General features: G+C 37.9%; 1 protein-coding gene across 1 annotated transcript in view; it reads left to right on the top strand.

Moving 5' to 3' along the window:
• Positions 1–7,257: 7,257 nt before the first annotated feature.
• Positions 7,258–13,246, top strand: part of PNPT1 (polyribonucleotide nucleotidyltransferase 1) — a 34,298-nt gene continuing 28,309 nt past the window's right edge. Inside the window, exons 1-8 of the mRNA XM_087888616.1 lie at positions 7,258–7,672; positions 8,277–8,337; positions 8,498–8,572; positions 9,141–9,246; positions 11,449–11,498; positions 12,205–12,268; positions 12,364–12,411; positions 12,948–13,061. Coding sequence (XP_087744742.1) covers positions 7,461–7,672; positions 8,277–8,337; positions 8,498–8,572; positions 9,141–9,246; positions 11,449–11,498; positions 12,205–12,268; positions 12,364–12,411; positions 12,948–13,061 — 730 coding nt within the window. The 5' untranslated portion in view covers positions 7,258–7,460. The remainder of the gene's footprint in view (positions 7,673–8,276; positions 8,338–8,497; positions 8,573–9,140; positions 9,247–11,448; positions 11,499–12,204; positions 12,269–12,363; positions 12,412–12,947; positions 13,062–13,246) is intronic.

Here is a 13,246-nt window from a genome sequence, read left to right as displayed (position 1 = left end):
GCATTTAGCTGTAGCATTAAGAGAAGATTAACAAGATAAAAACCTGAGTTTCTGGTACTAATCCAAAGTGGTAGGGTTGTATTGTCTAATGTACTGGAATTTGAGTTATTCCGTTTGTAAATCAGGTTTCAGCATAGATTAAATTTACTGTAGAATATTTCTTTATGTCAAAGTCATGACAAGACATGGATTTTTAATTATCCAAATGTTTTGTCTATTTTCAGTGTGACTCCAACAAAAAATTAGATTTAATTCTTTTAGTCATTTTTTTTTCTATCGGCTTTGCAAGAGGAAAAGACTTTCATTAATCAATTAATTAAAAACTCTTGATCAGACAGTTAGCTGATGATGCCATCTAATGGCTAAAAGAGGAGAGCTTTAATAAACACTACAATATTTGAAAGATTTCTTTTCAGTATGTTTCTGGTTCAAAAATCACACAAGCCTATATAATCACAAAGATATTTTAGAAGAATTATTTATCTCAAAGAGGTGTATGTTGCTTTCAGGCTCAAATTATCCTAAAACAACTTGCAGTCAATCCATCATATGTAACAAGTAATACAAGATTAAAGTCTTTATGTCTCTTACAGCCAACTAAGGGATGTTGAGGTTAGACTAACCAAGATCTTTAAGGCTTGTAATTTTCTTAATTACCGGTAATCTTCCTCTAACTGGTTCTATTCATGCATACTACACTTTGATATTTTCCAGCCAAACTTCCCAACACATCTGAAGAGCATCAGTTGAGGAAAACAATGGATTTATTGGAGGTAAATTGTGAACCATTGTAAGGTTCACAATTTGTGATCTGAAGACTCCTGGTCAAACTAATTCGCTCTTCTCCTCCCTACCCTGAGGGCTCTGCACATTTCTCAAGCAGTTTGAAGCCACAATTTTTAAAAACTATTTATTTAATCTTTTAATCCTTGGACATCACTTGATAATGGAGGGATGCCTACAGATTCCATGTTGTTGATCCTGGATGATATGATGCAGAGGTGGGTTTCAGCAGGTTCTGACCAGTTCTGGAGAACCGGTAGCGGAAATTTTGAGTAGTTCGGAGAACCAGTAGTAAAACTTCTGACTGGCCCCGCCCCCATCTATTCTCTGCCTCCCAAGTCCCAGCTGATTGGGACGAAATGGAGATTTTGCAGTAACCTTCCCCTGGAGTGGTGAAGGAATGGAGATTTTACAGTATCCTTCCCCTGCCACATCCACGATGCCACGCCTACCAAGCCATGCCACACCCACGAAGCTACGCCCACAGATCCGGTAGTAAAAAAATTTGAAACCCACCACTGATATGATGCCCATAAAAGGGGCACACAATAATGACAGAGTGATTCTCATAAGAGAAAAAGTAGGGAAACACTGAACTAAGGCTTAGGTATTTTTAATGTAAACTAGAATAAAATAGCAGCTGAGAATCATATTGATTGCAGTGGGGTAAAAGTATATATTTAATTTCTAGGCTACCCAATTTTACCGTGACTCTGGGTGATATAAAATATAATTAAAATGACCTAGTACAGTGATGGTGAACCGTTTTTTCCCTCAAGTGCCAAAAGCATGCATGCACACGTGCCCACACCCATAATGCAATGCCCCCCATGCATGTCCTGCCCCCTTGCGCACGTGCACGCAATCCCCTTTGCACTGCACTGCCCCCCTGCGCAGGCAGGTGAGACCCCCGCGCTCCATTTCCGGACTTTCAGTATTTCTGGGAGGCCTGTTTTTCGCCCTCCACAGGCTCCGGAGGCTTTCTTGGAGCCTCCAGGAGGGTGAAAATGGTCTGCCCCGGCCCTCCAGAGGCACTCCGGAGGCCGGAAATGGCCCGTTTCCAGACTTCCGGTAGGCCAGTTTTTCACCCTCCCAGAGCCTCCGTGCGAGCCCTGTACTTACCTGGCATCCAAAATGGGCCACATGAAGACTCCTGGGAGGGCCAAGGTGGCATGGGCATGTGCATGTGTCTCCCGCATGCACGACACAGACCTGAAAATCAGCTGGCTGGCAGGAGGCACGTGTGCATGCACGATGGAGCTGATCCAGGGCGATGGCTCGTGTGCCCGCAGAAATGGTTCCACATGTCACCTGTGGCACGCGTGCCATAGGTTCGTCCTCACGGATCTAGTAGATAATCTCCTGAAAAAAAAGCAATCACAATTTCACAACTCAAACAACCCACACAAGAAGGGGGGCCACTACATATTCTAGTCCAAATTCTGGGGGAAAAGCCAGGCTGAAGATCTCATTTAAGTAAGGTCTAAATGGGAGCCATAATCTCTGGAGGATATCATTCCAGAGGTGCTAAAACAGAGAAGGCACTATAAATAAATAAAGCTAATTCATGTCATCAATGAGTCTTGAACATACTATCTATGGGGTCAATTTTATCTTTTATGATAGGTTAATTATGGTATTAGCTTGGAATATGGGGGATAAATCTAGGATAAATAATTGCATATGTTCTTATCCCACTCACCATACTTTTCTGTCTTTACTTATCCCCCTCTTCTTCTAATCTCCATTAACCCAGACAACCTATTTATATAATGTTTTTTTAAAATCCCTGAAGACAGCAAAATATAGTTAATGAACAAACAGACAATCTAGGTGCAGAAGTATTTTTCTTTTTTCTTGTCTGGGTAGATCTAATTAAACACACACACACAAAAAAAAAAACCACAGCAGAGGACACTGATGTGATCTCATTGATTTTACATAAACAAGAGTGCAATTAAAACAGCTTCCCTATCCAACAAATGTCACTTATTGATCATCAGGTGTTGCTTGGAGGGGTGCTTTTGTTCCTTGGTTGAATGCAAAACTCTATCCCATAATAGGATCTCAGAAGGAGGTTATTCAATTGGCTGTATTCACTGCTGAGAAGGATGGGAGCTGCAGTTTCAAAACTTCAGCTGATCCCAAAAGCTGAAGTTTAGTCACAGGGGCTGTGGATAATAATTTTATCTAGATGTTTTTATATATCATGGTCTTATTGGGTTTGGTTTTATGCATGTGATGTCAATTATTGCAGGTTTTTTTTTTATTTATTAAATTTACATAGCTACCCATCTCAATATAAGGCTCTTGGTAGCTCACAATTAAAAACAGCATAAAAACAACAATACAATGTAAAAACATATAAAATCTTCTAACAAAATTCATAGTCTATGAACAAAATGATCATATCTATCCATAACAGTCAATATAGCCACTATACCAGCTCTACCATGCTCCTATGTCTGCAGCCCATTGGCAAAGACCTTGCAAAATTCAGGGCTGATCTGATCTCAGGGGGAAGTGGGGTGATGCTCTGCAGAGCAGCTGCTATGACAGAAAAGCCTTTCTTCCTGGGCCCCACCAGATGATACTCTCTGGTTGACGGGACCCAATGCATGCCCCTCTTGTTGGACCTGATGGAATTGGTTGATATGATTGGAAAGAATTAGTACCTCAGATAGTATGCTATATGCATGCAGCCAATTTTGGTTTACTAATAACATAAGATGCTATCATCTTTCCCTTAATGGAATCTCCGTTTTATTCAAAACTTTTCCTTCTGATGTGTCTGTTAAACATAACAAGCGAATAGGTACTTACCTGGGAATACTGTAATAAATCACAGTAAACTCAGTGGGATTTGTTTTAGAGTAGACTTGTATTCTCAAAAGGATTTGCAAGGTAATGTAATGTATTATTTTAATATCCACTATGATTTAATTTCCCCCCATGTTTTGCTATGTTACCTCATTGTATCAGAGGGATGTTCTTGGAAGGGATGAGTGAAATGTATGTCAAGAGAATATACTCCCAGCAAAATCACTCAGGGTGCAAAGGTCATCCCACAAGCACCCATATCAGGCAGCAATGATACAGGAAGACGCTGGAAGCAGTAATCTTTTCAGCAACCTCAGCAAAAACATCATTTGATATTGTGCTGGAGAAAGCAATATAGTAAACCACTATATTTTACCAAGAAAACTATCCTAAAACAATTTGCAATCTATCACATGCAACGAGTAATACAAGATTAAAGATTTTATGTCTCTTACTGCCAACTAAGGGATGTTGAGGTTAGACTAACCAAGATCTTTAAGGCTTGTAATTTTCTAAACTAGTCTTCCTGGATAGGCTATGCAAAGTGTCTGACAATCTAGTGCAGGGGTGTCAAACTTGCGTCATCACAGCGGCGTCACATGACGTATCGTGACTTTTCCCCCCTTCGCTAAACCGGGCGTGGGTATGGCCAGCCTGTGACGCATCCAGCCTGTGGGTCACAAGTTTGACAGCCCTGATCTAGTGCCAGATGATGGACCTATCAGGTCATATATTGCTTAAGGTACTTCTGAAGAAGAGCCGATTGTCTTTTGAACTACTAATGCTCTTAGCATGAATGTAGTTCAGTGAAAGATGAAATTAATCAACTATCTATTGACATCTTAAGCATCAGTGAATTAAACTGGACTGGAATTGGACAAGTTCAATCAGAAGATAGCATTGTTTACTATTCAGGACACAAAAATAAAGGAATGTCATTGCTTTCATAATCAGAAAACATATAGCAAAGACAACACTTGAGTACAATACAGTCAATGATTGAACAATACCCATTAAATGTCACAGACAATTCTTGAATATGGTCATTATATGATGATTATGCTCCAATCACTGATGCAGAAGAGGTTGAGATGTGTAATGATCAAGTTCAATCTGAAATCAACAGAATATACAAGCATGAGGTGTTGTTTGTGGTCTGAAACTGGAATGCTAAAAGTTGGAAATATCAGAGAACAAAATGTAAGAACATGAAGTGAAGGAGGATAATTTATCAGGATGGTATAAGGATTCCTGCCTTGGGCAGGGGATTGGTCTAGATTTCCAAAGTCCACTCCAGCCATATGATTCTATATTATTAGTTCCTGACAATTCAATTATTTCTTCATTGTTATTTCTTCCAACAATCAAAACTATGCATGGACATCACCTAACTGATTACACAAAAATGAAATTGACTATGTTATTCGTAAAAGGAGGTGGAAATTCTCAGCTATAAAAGCAAAGACATGGCATGGGATGATCATGGAACAAAACATAGTAAAAACAGACTGGCTTTAAGATAGTAAAGGAATGAGACAAGATTGTACAGTATATAGCAACCAATATTAGAAGGGATGATGGAGATAGTGAAGTGGTAGATGACTTCTGCCTTTTATATTCAACCATTCATAGTAAAGGAACAAGTAGTCAAACACACTGCAGACCAGCACCAGAATAAACATGAAGGCCTTGAAAAAGATATTATGCTGTAATGTGTCTCTATGTACAAAGATCAGAATTGTGCAAGCAATAGTATTCCCTGTGATAACTATATGGGTGGACTCCTGAAAATACTCCCAAAAAGATTGTATAAATCTCACAAATGACCAGGTTCAAAATATCCTATTTCAGATGCATTATGTGAAGACCCAACTCTCTGGAGAAAGCTCTAATCTTGGAGAAAGTAGAAGGAAAGAGAACAGCAGCAAAGTAGTTACAGCGGTGATGGGTGTACCATTAGAATACCTGATGGACCAGGTTGGAAACACATGTTCCTGGAGAAAATCTATGTATGTGGTTGCTATAAACTGGCTTATACACACCAGTTAAAAACATAATTTATTTTGTCTCTTTTAAAATGCAACACTTGTTATTTTAGGTTAACAATGCACTTTAATCCATTTTCAGAATCATTGTGAAAAGCAAGCTATCACTTAATAGATGACTTAGGAATGTGTTAAGATCACCAGTTATTGCTGCTATATTTATTCTATAGATTTTGGAGTTTTATAGAAGATATGATTTTACAGAATACAAGACTATACTCCTTGACCTTATGGTCTTCTATAAATCTTCTTTTTGCTTATTTCAGTGATGTATAACCTCCCTGTATAATGACTAAATGAATAATACAAACTGAAGCTATCTTTTGATTTTATAAGAAATTTATATTTAGTAGAGATCCTTTATTCATCTATTAAAGATGTTAAGAATCTTCCCAGTTTGCAACTGATCAGCCAAACCACAGACTGTTACTTTGCAATTTTTATGGCATCAAAATGAAGCCATATCCAACTTTATCATCATAATCATCATTACCATAATTTTCACAATTATGTAATTTGGGTCAACTGTATTATGACAGCTGATTCAAGTCACGTGAATGATGCACATCATCCTTTTGTTTCACCAACACCACCACCACAAAGACACTCCCACCCTTTATCACAAATAATTTTGTGTCTCTGGGTTTACTATTTTCTTTGTAATTGCATCCAACTTTTGTTAGTGATGTTCAAACAAGCCACCATCACACTGTATTATTTCAAAGAAATAAAATTAAACAATGTATAATAAAAGCATAGCTTTTTCAGGACACATGTAATGACAAATGGAGCACCTATAATGCACTATAATTTGCTTGTGCTAATCCAATTATATCTGAAACTCCAGAAAGTTTTCATTCAAGTTGTCTGAATTATTCTGCTACCTGAGCATGAATAACAAGTCTCTCCAAATGAGCCATACAGAGGGATTGAGTTCTAATCCTGCTTCAGAGGCATAAAGGGCCAGTCACTCTCTCTCAGCCCTTGGAAGCAGACAATATATAAAAATGGGAGAGAAAGATTTTAGAAGTGATTTGTCTTTGTCTGCTTTTTAGGGCTGAGAGAGAGTGACTGGCCCAAAGTCACTCAGCTGTCTTCCAGTGTTGAATGAACTGATCCTTTGCCCAAGAGATCCCTCCATCACAGCTGCCCAGCTGTGATGGAGGGATAGCTGCCCAGCTAAAGCTATTTGCTACCAGGTGTCTGGTATCTAGGAAGATATCAGCCCTAGGAAGCAGACAAAGACAAATCACTTCTAAAATCTCTTTATCTCTCATCCGCATCTGGAGCCTTTCTGAGTAACATTTTAGGTTGGAAGACGGGATTGAGCTACCTGGCACCTCTAAATGACCAGGTGAGAGAGAGATTTTAGAAGTGATTTGCTACCAGGCACTTGGTCTCAATATCTAAGCCAGGGTTCATTTAGAAGTGCCAGGTAGTTCAATCCCGTTTTCCAACCTAAAAGGTTACTCAGAAAGGCTCCAACTCGCTCTCTTTCGAGCCTCCCCGGAACAGGAAAAGCGCAAGAGGGATTTGCTCGAGTATTAGAAACTTTTAAAACTGCGAGGAAACTCCCACCGCTAGAGGGCGAGCGACCACCTCTGCGCCGTTCTTTTTTTCCTTCTGGAGAATCGAAAGTAAACCGCGGGAAGCGCCCGCCTCCATTCGTCCCTTTCTTTCCATTCCTCAGCTCCTCCAGCTAACCCGCACGTGCGTGCCACAAGAGCCAATGGCGAGCGACTTTGTTGCGCAGAGCCAATCAGCTGTATCTTAATGTGAAGCGAGCGCCTTGCCGGGTGATTCTTAGCGTTAATGGCTGCTTGCTGTGCTGCTTGCCGTTGGTGGCCGAGATGGAGGACGAAGTCGGTGGGGAGTGCTGTGATAGCGGCCTCCCGCGAAGTCGGCCCTACGGGTCTTCGGTTGAGGGGGCCCGGCTGCCTTCGCCTTACGCGGTTGAATTCGACCACAGGCTTTAATAGCTCTCCTGCCACCTCTGTAGCAACGACTGTGGATGTTGGAAGCAAGTAAGAAAGAAAGACGGACGGACGGGAAGGCTTGCCTCTTTATCAAGGGAGGGGTCTCTTTTTCCTCCCAGGAGGAAAATACGCGCGGGGATGATAAAACCCCTGGAGAATCTTTCCAAAGCATAGTTAAGTTTCGGAGTATCTCAAGTAGTTCTGACCACGTGCAGGTTGACTTCCTCCCTGGGCTGTTTGTGGTGGTGGTGGTCGTGTTCTATGGCTTATGCAGAATTACTTCTGGCTGGATTGGAACACAGCATATTTCCTCCTGACACTTTAAAATAGCAATAGCACTTAGATTTATATACCGCTTCACAATGCTTTACAGCCCACTCTAAGTGGTTTACAGAGTCAACCTATTGCCCCCAACAATCTGGGTCCTCATTTTACCCACCGTGGAAGGATGGGTCAACCTTGAGCCTGGTGAGATTCGAACTGCCAAATTGCAGGCAATCGGCAGAAGTAGCCTGCAGTACTGCATTCTAACCACTGCGCCACTGCAGCTGTTAAATTCTCTCTGGCATCCAATTAGTAAGATGTTGGCTTGAGATGAAAAAATTCTAAAATTAACTAAACATAAACAATGTTTATGTTCTTCCTTTTCTAGGAAATTGGAAATATCTTCAGGAAAACTAGCCAGATTTGCTGATGGTTGTGCTGTGGTTAAGGTATTCACTTCACTGTGAAATAATTTTGGTCATACCATTGAGAGGTTTGTGGGCTGGTTTCTCCCCTCAATTTTTATCCTTTAAAAATGTAATGAATCCTGTGAATAGAACTAGCATGAGTAATCTCTGTTTCCTCTGTTTTTTGTATGTTTAAATTAAGTTAGGTGATACAGCAGTGATGGTGACAGCGGTTAGTAAAACAAAAGCTACTCAATCACAGTTCCTGCCTTTGGTGGTATGTATTTCAATAGACAATTATATTATATGCCAAGCATAATAGTCCTCGACTTACAATCACAGCTGAGCCCAAAATTTATGTTGCTAAGTGAGAAATTTCTTAAGTGAGTTTTGTCTCATGACTTTTTTGCCATGATTGTTAAGTGAAACTGGCTTCCTAATTGACTTTGCTTGTCTTAAGGTCACAAAAGGGGATTACATGACCCCTGGAAACTACAACTCTCGTAAATATGAACTACTTGTCAAGTAGTCAAATGTAAATCATGTGATCATGGGGATGCTGCAATGGTCATAAGTGTGAAAAATGATCATAACTCACTTTTTTCAGTGCAGTTGTAACTTCAAACGGTCACTAAATGAACTGTTGTAAGTCGAGAACTACTTCGTATAACTTTTGGTCATAATGCAGAACATTTGTCAAAATAATAAGATTTTTAGATGCTGTATTGAAAAAATTTTCATAGTTCTGAATAGACCAGATAAACTGGAATGTTTATTCCTGATTCATTACATAAAATGTCACCTTGGCTTAAAAATTCAAAACAAAATGCTGCTTTTTTCATTAGGTTGACTATCGGCAAAAGGCTGCTGCTGTAGGAAGAATACCTACAAATTACTTGAGAAGAGAACTGGGTACTACAGATCATGAAATTCTTACAAGCAGATTAATAGGTATGCAGTATAAACATCAAGTAGTCTTATTTATAAGTCTTGGTTTTCTTTAAAAGACAAGTTGTAGAGAGAGTTCTGAATTGGATCATATTCAGTAATTACATCTCTTGTAAAATGGCCATATAAATTTGATCAATAAATGATATACTTATTCTGTATCTAGTGTAGCATTGGGGCATCTGTTCAAGAGAGCGATATATGTTTTAGAACAAGTGCTAAATTGTTTTCTGCTGTAAGGTTTGGTAGGTGACGGTCAGAACAAACTAATACATTTTGCCTGGCACACTAACTACTACATATCCGAGATGGGTGACAAATTTAATAAATACCATAATTCGATCACATTGTCAGTCTGAATTTAAAACCACTGATATTTTCATTTGATAAAAAGTTAGATGTACTATCTCCAGTTATTTGGGAAGGAGTCTAGCCAGAGAACGAAGAGAAAAAGGAGAAGGAAGAGGAAACTTTATTTCTCTTTTCCTCTTGGGCTCCCTCCTATTCTGTTGTGCCTTTCCTGCCTTCCATGCTAAAAGTACATATGCTGTTCCTTGGAAGGGAGGTGGAAGAAGTTGGCAATATATAGCACAATGGACATTTGGAAAAAGCAACCCTCGCCCCCCCATGCTTCTTTGCTGCAAACAGGATTTTCAATGCCAGACTAGAGAAACAAGTCCTGAACAGCCTGCAGCTACCCTCCCAGAGTCTTCTCCACTCCCCTGAGGCACTCTGCACTCCTAACTTGGGTCTCCATATGCTTAGCAACCCACAAGATTGCTTAACAACCACTGCTGGGGTTGAAGCCATTGAGCAAAGCAGTCGCATGATGTTTTGTTTTAACAACCACTTTGCTTAATGGCCAAAATTCTGGTCCCAATTGTGGTTGTAAGTCAAGGACTACCTGTACTAATACCAGTATATTCTTTATGCTTTTCTGTATCTAATGAAAATATACGTGGAAGCCATCTAACAGAAGTGATAATGAGCCTTATTCCATATTTTCTTTTTCATAAAAACCAATGGAATTCTTGAGCTAGTATCTAGAAACAATTTTGTAAATAACCTGATATTTAATATGGGCAAAATAGAGGCATTATTCATAGGAAAGCAACACCTTTTTCCTTTGGGTTGGGTTTTGTTGTTGTTGTTTTTTGGAGGGAGTGATAGTGGACTCTTGGTTAATAACAGAACTATGATTTAAATTTGAGGAATTCTTAGGATTGATCTATGTTATTTTTGATAGTGCTTATTTTGTTTTTGCTCTTTTCTTATTACAGAGATAGTACAATGGGTTTTCAGATATTTTAGATTCAGATCCCATCAATCTAAACCAGCATAGCCAAAGGATTCTGGGAATTGTAGCCCCTAAAATCTTATTTTTATACGGGTGTTTATTTTGTTATTTAACAATAGTCTGCACAAAAAACAATTAAAGAAATAATATGCTATTTTAATAAATATGATATTGGCTTCTGAAAATTCATTACTGTAACTTTATTTATTAAATTTATATGCTGCCCATCTCACCATCAACTAGACTCTAGGCAACTCTAGGCATTGACTCTAGGCAACTTACAACTAGATAAAAATATGAATATAAAACATTAAAATATTAGAATGATAAATCAGTAAATAACCAATTGAGAAAGCTTTTAAAAATCCACCAATACTTAAATTTTCAAGAAATATCATTGAACGACTATTAGTTTTTTTATCAACAAGAAAAGACAACCAGCTCCATATTTTTAAGTGAGGTACCGGTAGTCCTTGACTTAAGACCACAGCTGAGCCTAAAATAAGTGAATCTGGCTTCGCCATTGATTTTGCTTGTCAGAAAGTTGCAAAAGGTAATTAGATGCCAGTTGCCAAGTGTCCAAATTTTGATCACGTAACCATAAGGATGGTGAAATGGTCAAAGTGTGAAAAATGGTCATAAGTCACTTTTTCAGTGCTGTTGTAACTTCAACGTCATTTAACGTCATTAAATGAATGGTTGTAAATCAAGGACTACTTGTACTGGATCATAAAAATAGATGCAACAAACCTATTTCTGGAAAACCTTTGACTAAAATAAGATTTTTTATTATTATAAAAGCCATATTGCAAAGTTGTTACCGTTATAGATGATCTGAGCATATTTAAATAAATAAATAAATTTTCTGGGTTTTTTTATACAACATCTTCAAATATTATATTTTACAGATCGATCAATTCGACCACTTTTTCCAGCAGGCTACTATTATGATACACAGGTAGGTTATTTCGGTCATTTCTAATTTTCTGTCTAGTTAATAGTGCAATATTGGTGCTAAGTAGCTACTTAGTAATGTAGAATCCAGTTTGTTTTTCTATTATAAAACTGCTTTTGTTTCTGGAAGTGGCAAGGAACAATCTTTTCTTCTTTGTGCCCTCTAAAACTTCGGAAATTTAGTGGATTGTTAATGCATTCCCAAACCAACTTCAATTCAGAGCATTTTTTTTTAATGTGATTCCCATTTGATAAAAGCATAAAGACTTAAAGAAAATGAAAGAAGAAATAAGCCTGATAATATGAGTGAAAATATGCAGCATTTTATGCTAGTTTGTTATGTTTTGGACAGTATTAATGCTATTTAGTAAAACTTGATTTTCCTCTAAGAAAGAGTACTTGAAAGTATCTGCTCATTTCTTCATCTTTGCTGAACGTTCTGCCATGCTTCTAGTTACTTTAATTTTTTTTACAATTTATATAATATTTCTGGACATCATTTGGGTTTTCAACTAATACAAAAGTTGCGTTAGAGACAATATGTCTCTAACTCGTTTCAAGTATTTGTTATACATTTGTCCATAAATGCATTAAACAACCAAAGAGGCATGATACATTCTTGCTCAGTGTTGAACCATTTGCCAGGCTATTGAAATTTAGTATTCAATTACTGTTAATTAAAACTGTATTAATTGTTTTTCTTGTGTTAGATCATTTGTAATCTTTTAGCAGTAGATGATACCTACAGTCCTGAGGTACAGGCAATTAATGCAGGTAATGAATTTTTAAAATCTTTTTTCCCCTCTAGAATAGATAGACATGGTGAAATACCATAAGCAGTTTCAAATAATAATTCTTACTCTTTTTAGCTTCTGCAGCTCTTGCATTATCAGACATTCCATGGAATGGACCTATTGGTAAGTACAGATGATAATTTAAACTATTATTTAGTTTTTTTAAAAATACAGACAGAGAGACAGACAGACAGTTAGATAGATACATAGATATAAAAATTTTGGGAGTTATAATAAAAGTTCATGATTGCGTCCTAGCACTTGGTATTTTGTTTCCCCATTCTAAATTATCATAATCTGATTGTAAACAACTGCCAGAGATGCACCAGGAAAGTAGCATTTATCATACATTATATTCATTGTTGTGCTATTATCCTCTCAAGTTTAAGCAAAGACAAATTTTTCCTTATTTCCTTTCCTTCCTTTGCTGAATTAGACACAAGCACTGTGTGAGAATTGTCTGTGGTATAGCTTTTAAAATATTTGCTCAGTAAAGCAAATTCTTTTAAACAGCAAATTTGATAAGTAGTACATTACCAGTATTATCTAAGCTGTATTTTTTGTAGTTCAAAAACATTGAAGAGGTTCACAAATTATTGATTTTATTGTTTGATTTGCATAACTGATGGAATATCCTAATTTATGGAATACCTTCTTAGGAGCTGTAAGAGTTGGAATGATTGATGGAGAAGTTGTTATTAATCCCACTCGAAAAGAAATGTCTTCTAGTACTTTGAATTTAGTGGTTTCTGGAGCCCCTCGGAGCCATATTGGTAAGTGGTTCAGATATACATATAGAGGTAATTCTTGACTTGAGACTGGTTTTAATGAACATTTGGATTTATGACAGCCTCAGAAGTGCTTTATGGCCTCTAAAGCACTTCTAGAGGTCATAAAATACCTCCTCCCACCCTGCAGCCATATAACTACGTTTTGGTCTCTTGGCAACTAGCTTACA

The sequence above is a fragment of the Pantherophis guttatus genome, chromosome 1, assembly GCF_059756535.1.
Source record: "Pantherophis guttatus breed Tessera chromosome 1, ASM5975653v1, whole genome shotgun sequence".
In the NCBI taxonomy this organism is placed as follows: Eukaryota; Metazoa; Chordata; class Lepidosauria; order Squamata; family Colubridae; genus Pantherophis; species Pantherophis guttatus.
Note: the sequence above shows the minus strand (reverse complement) of the source record. Positions and strands in the feature narration are given on the sequence as shown.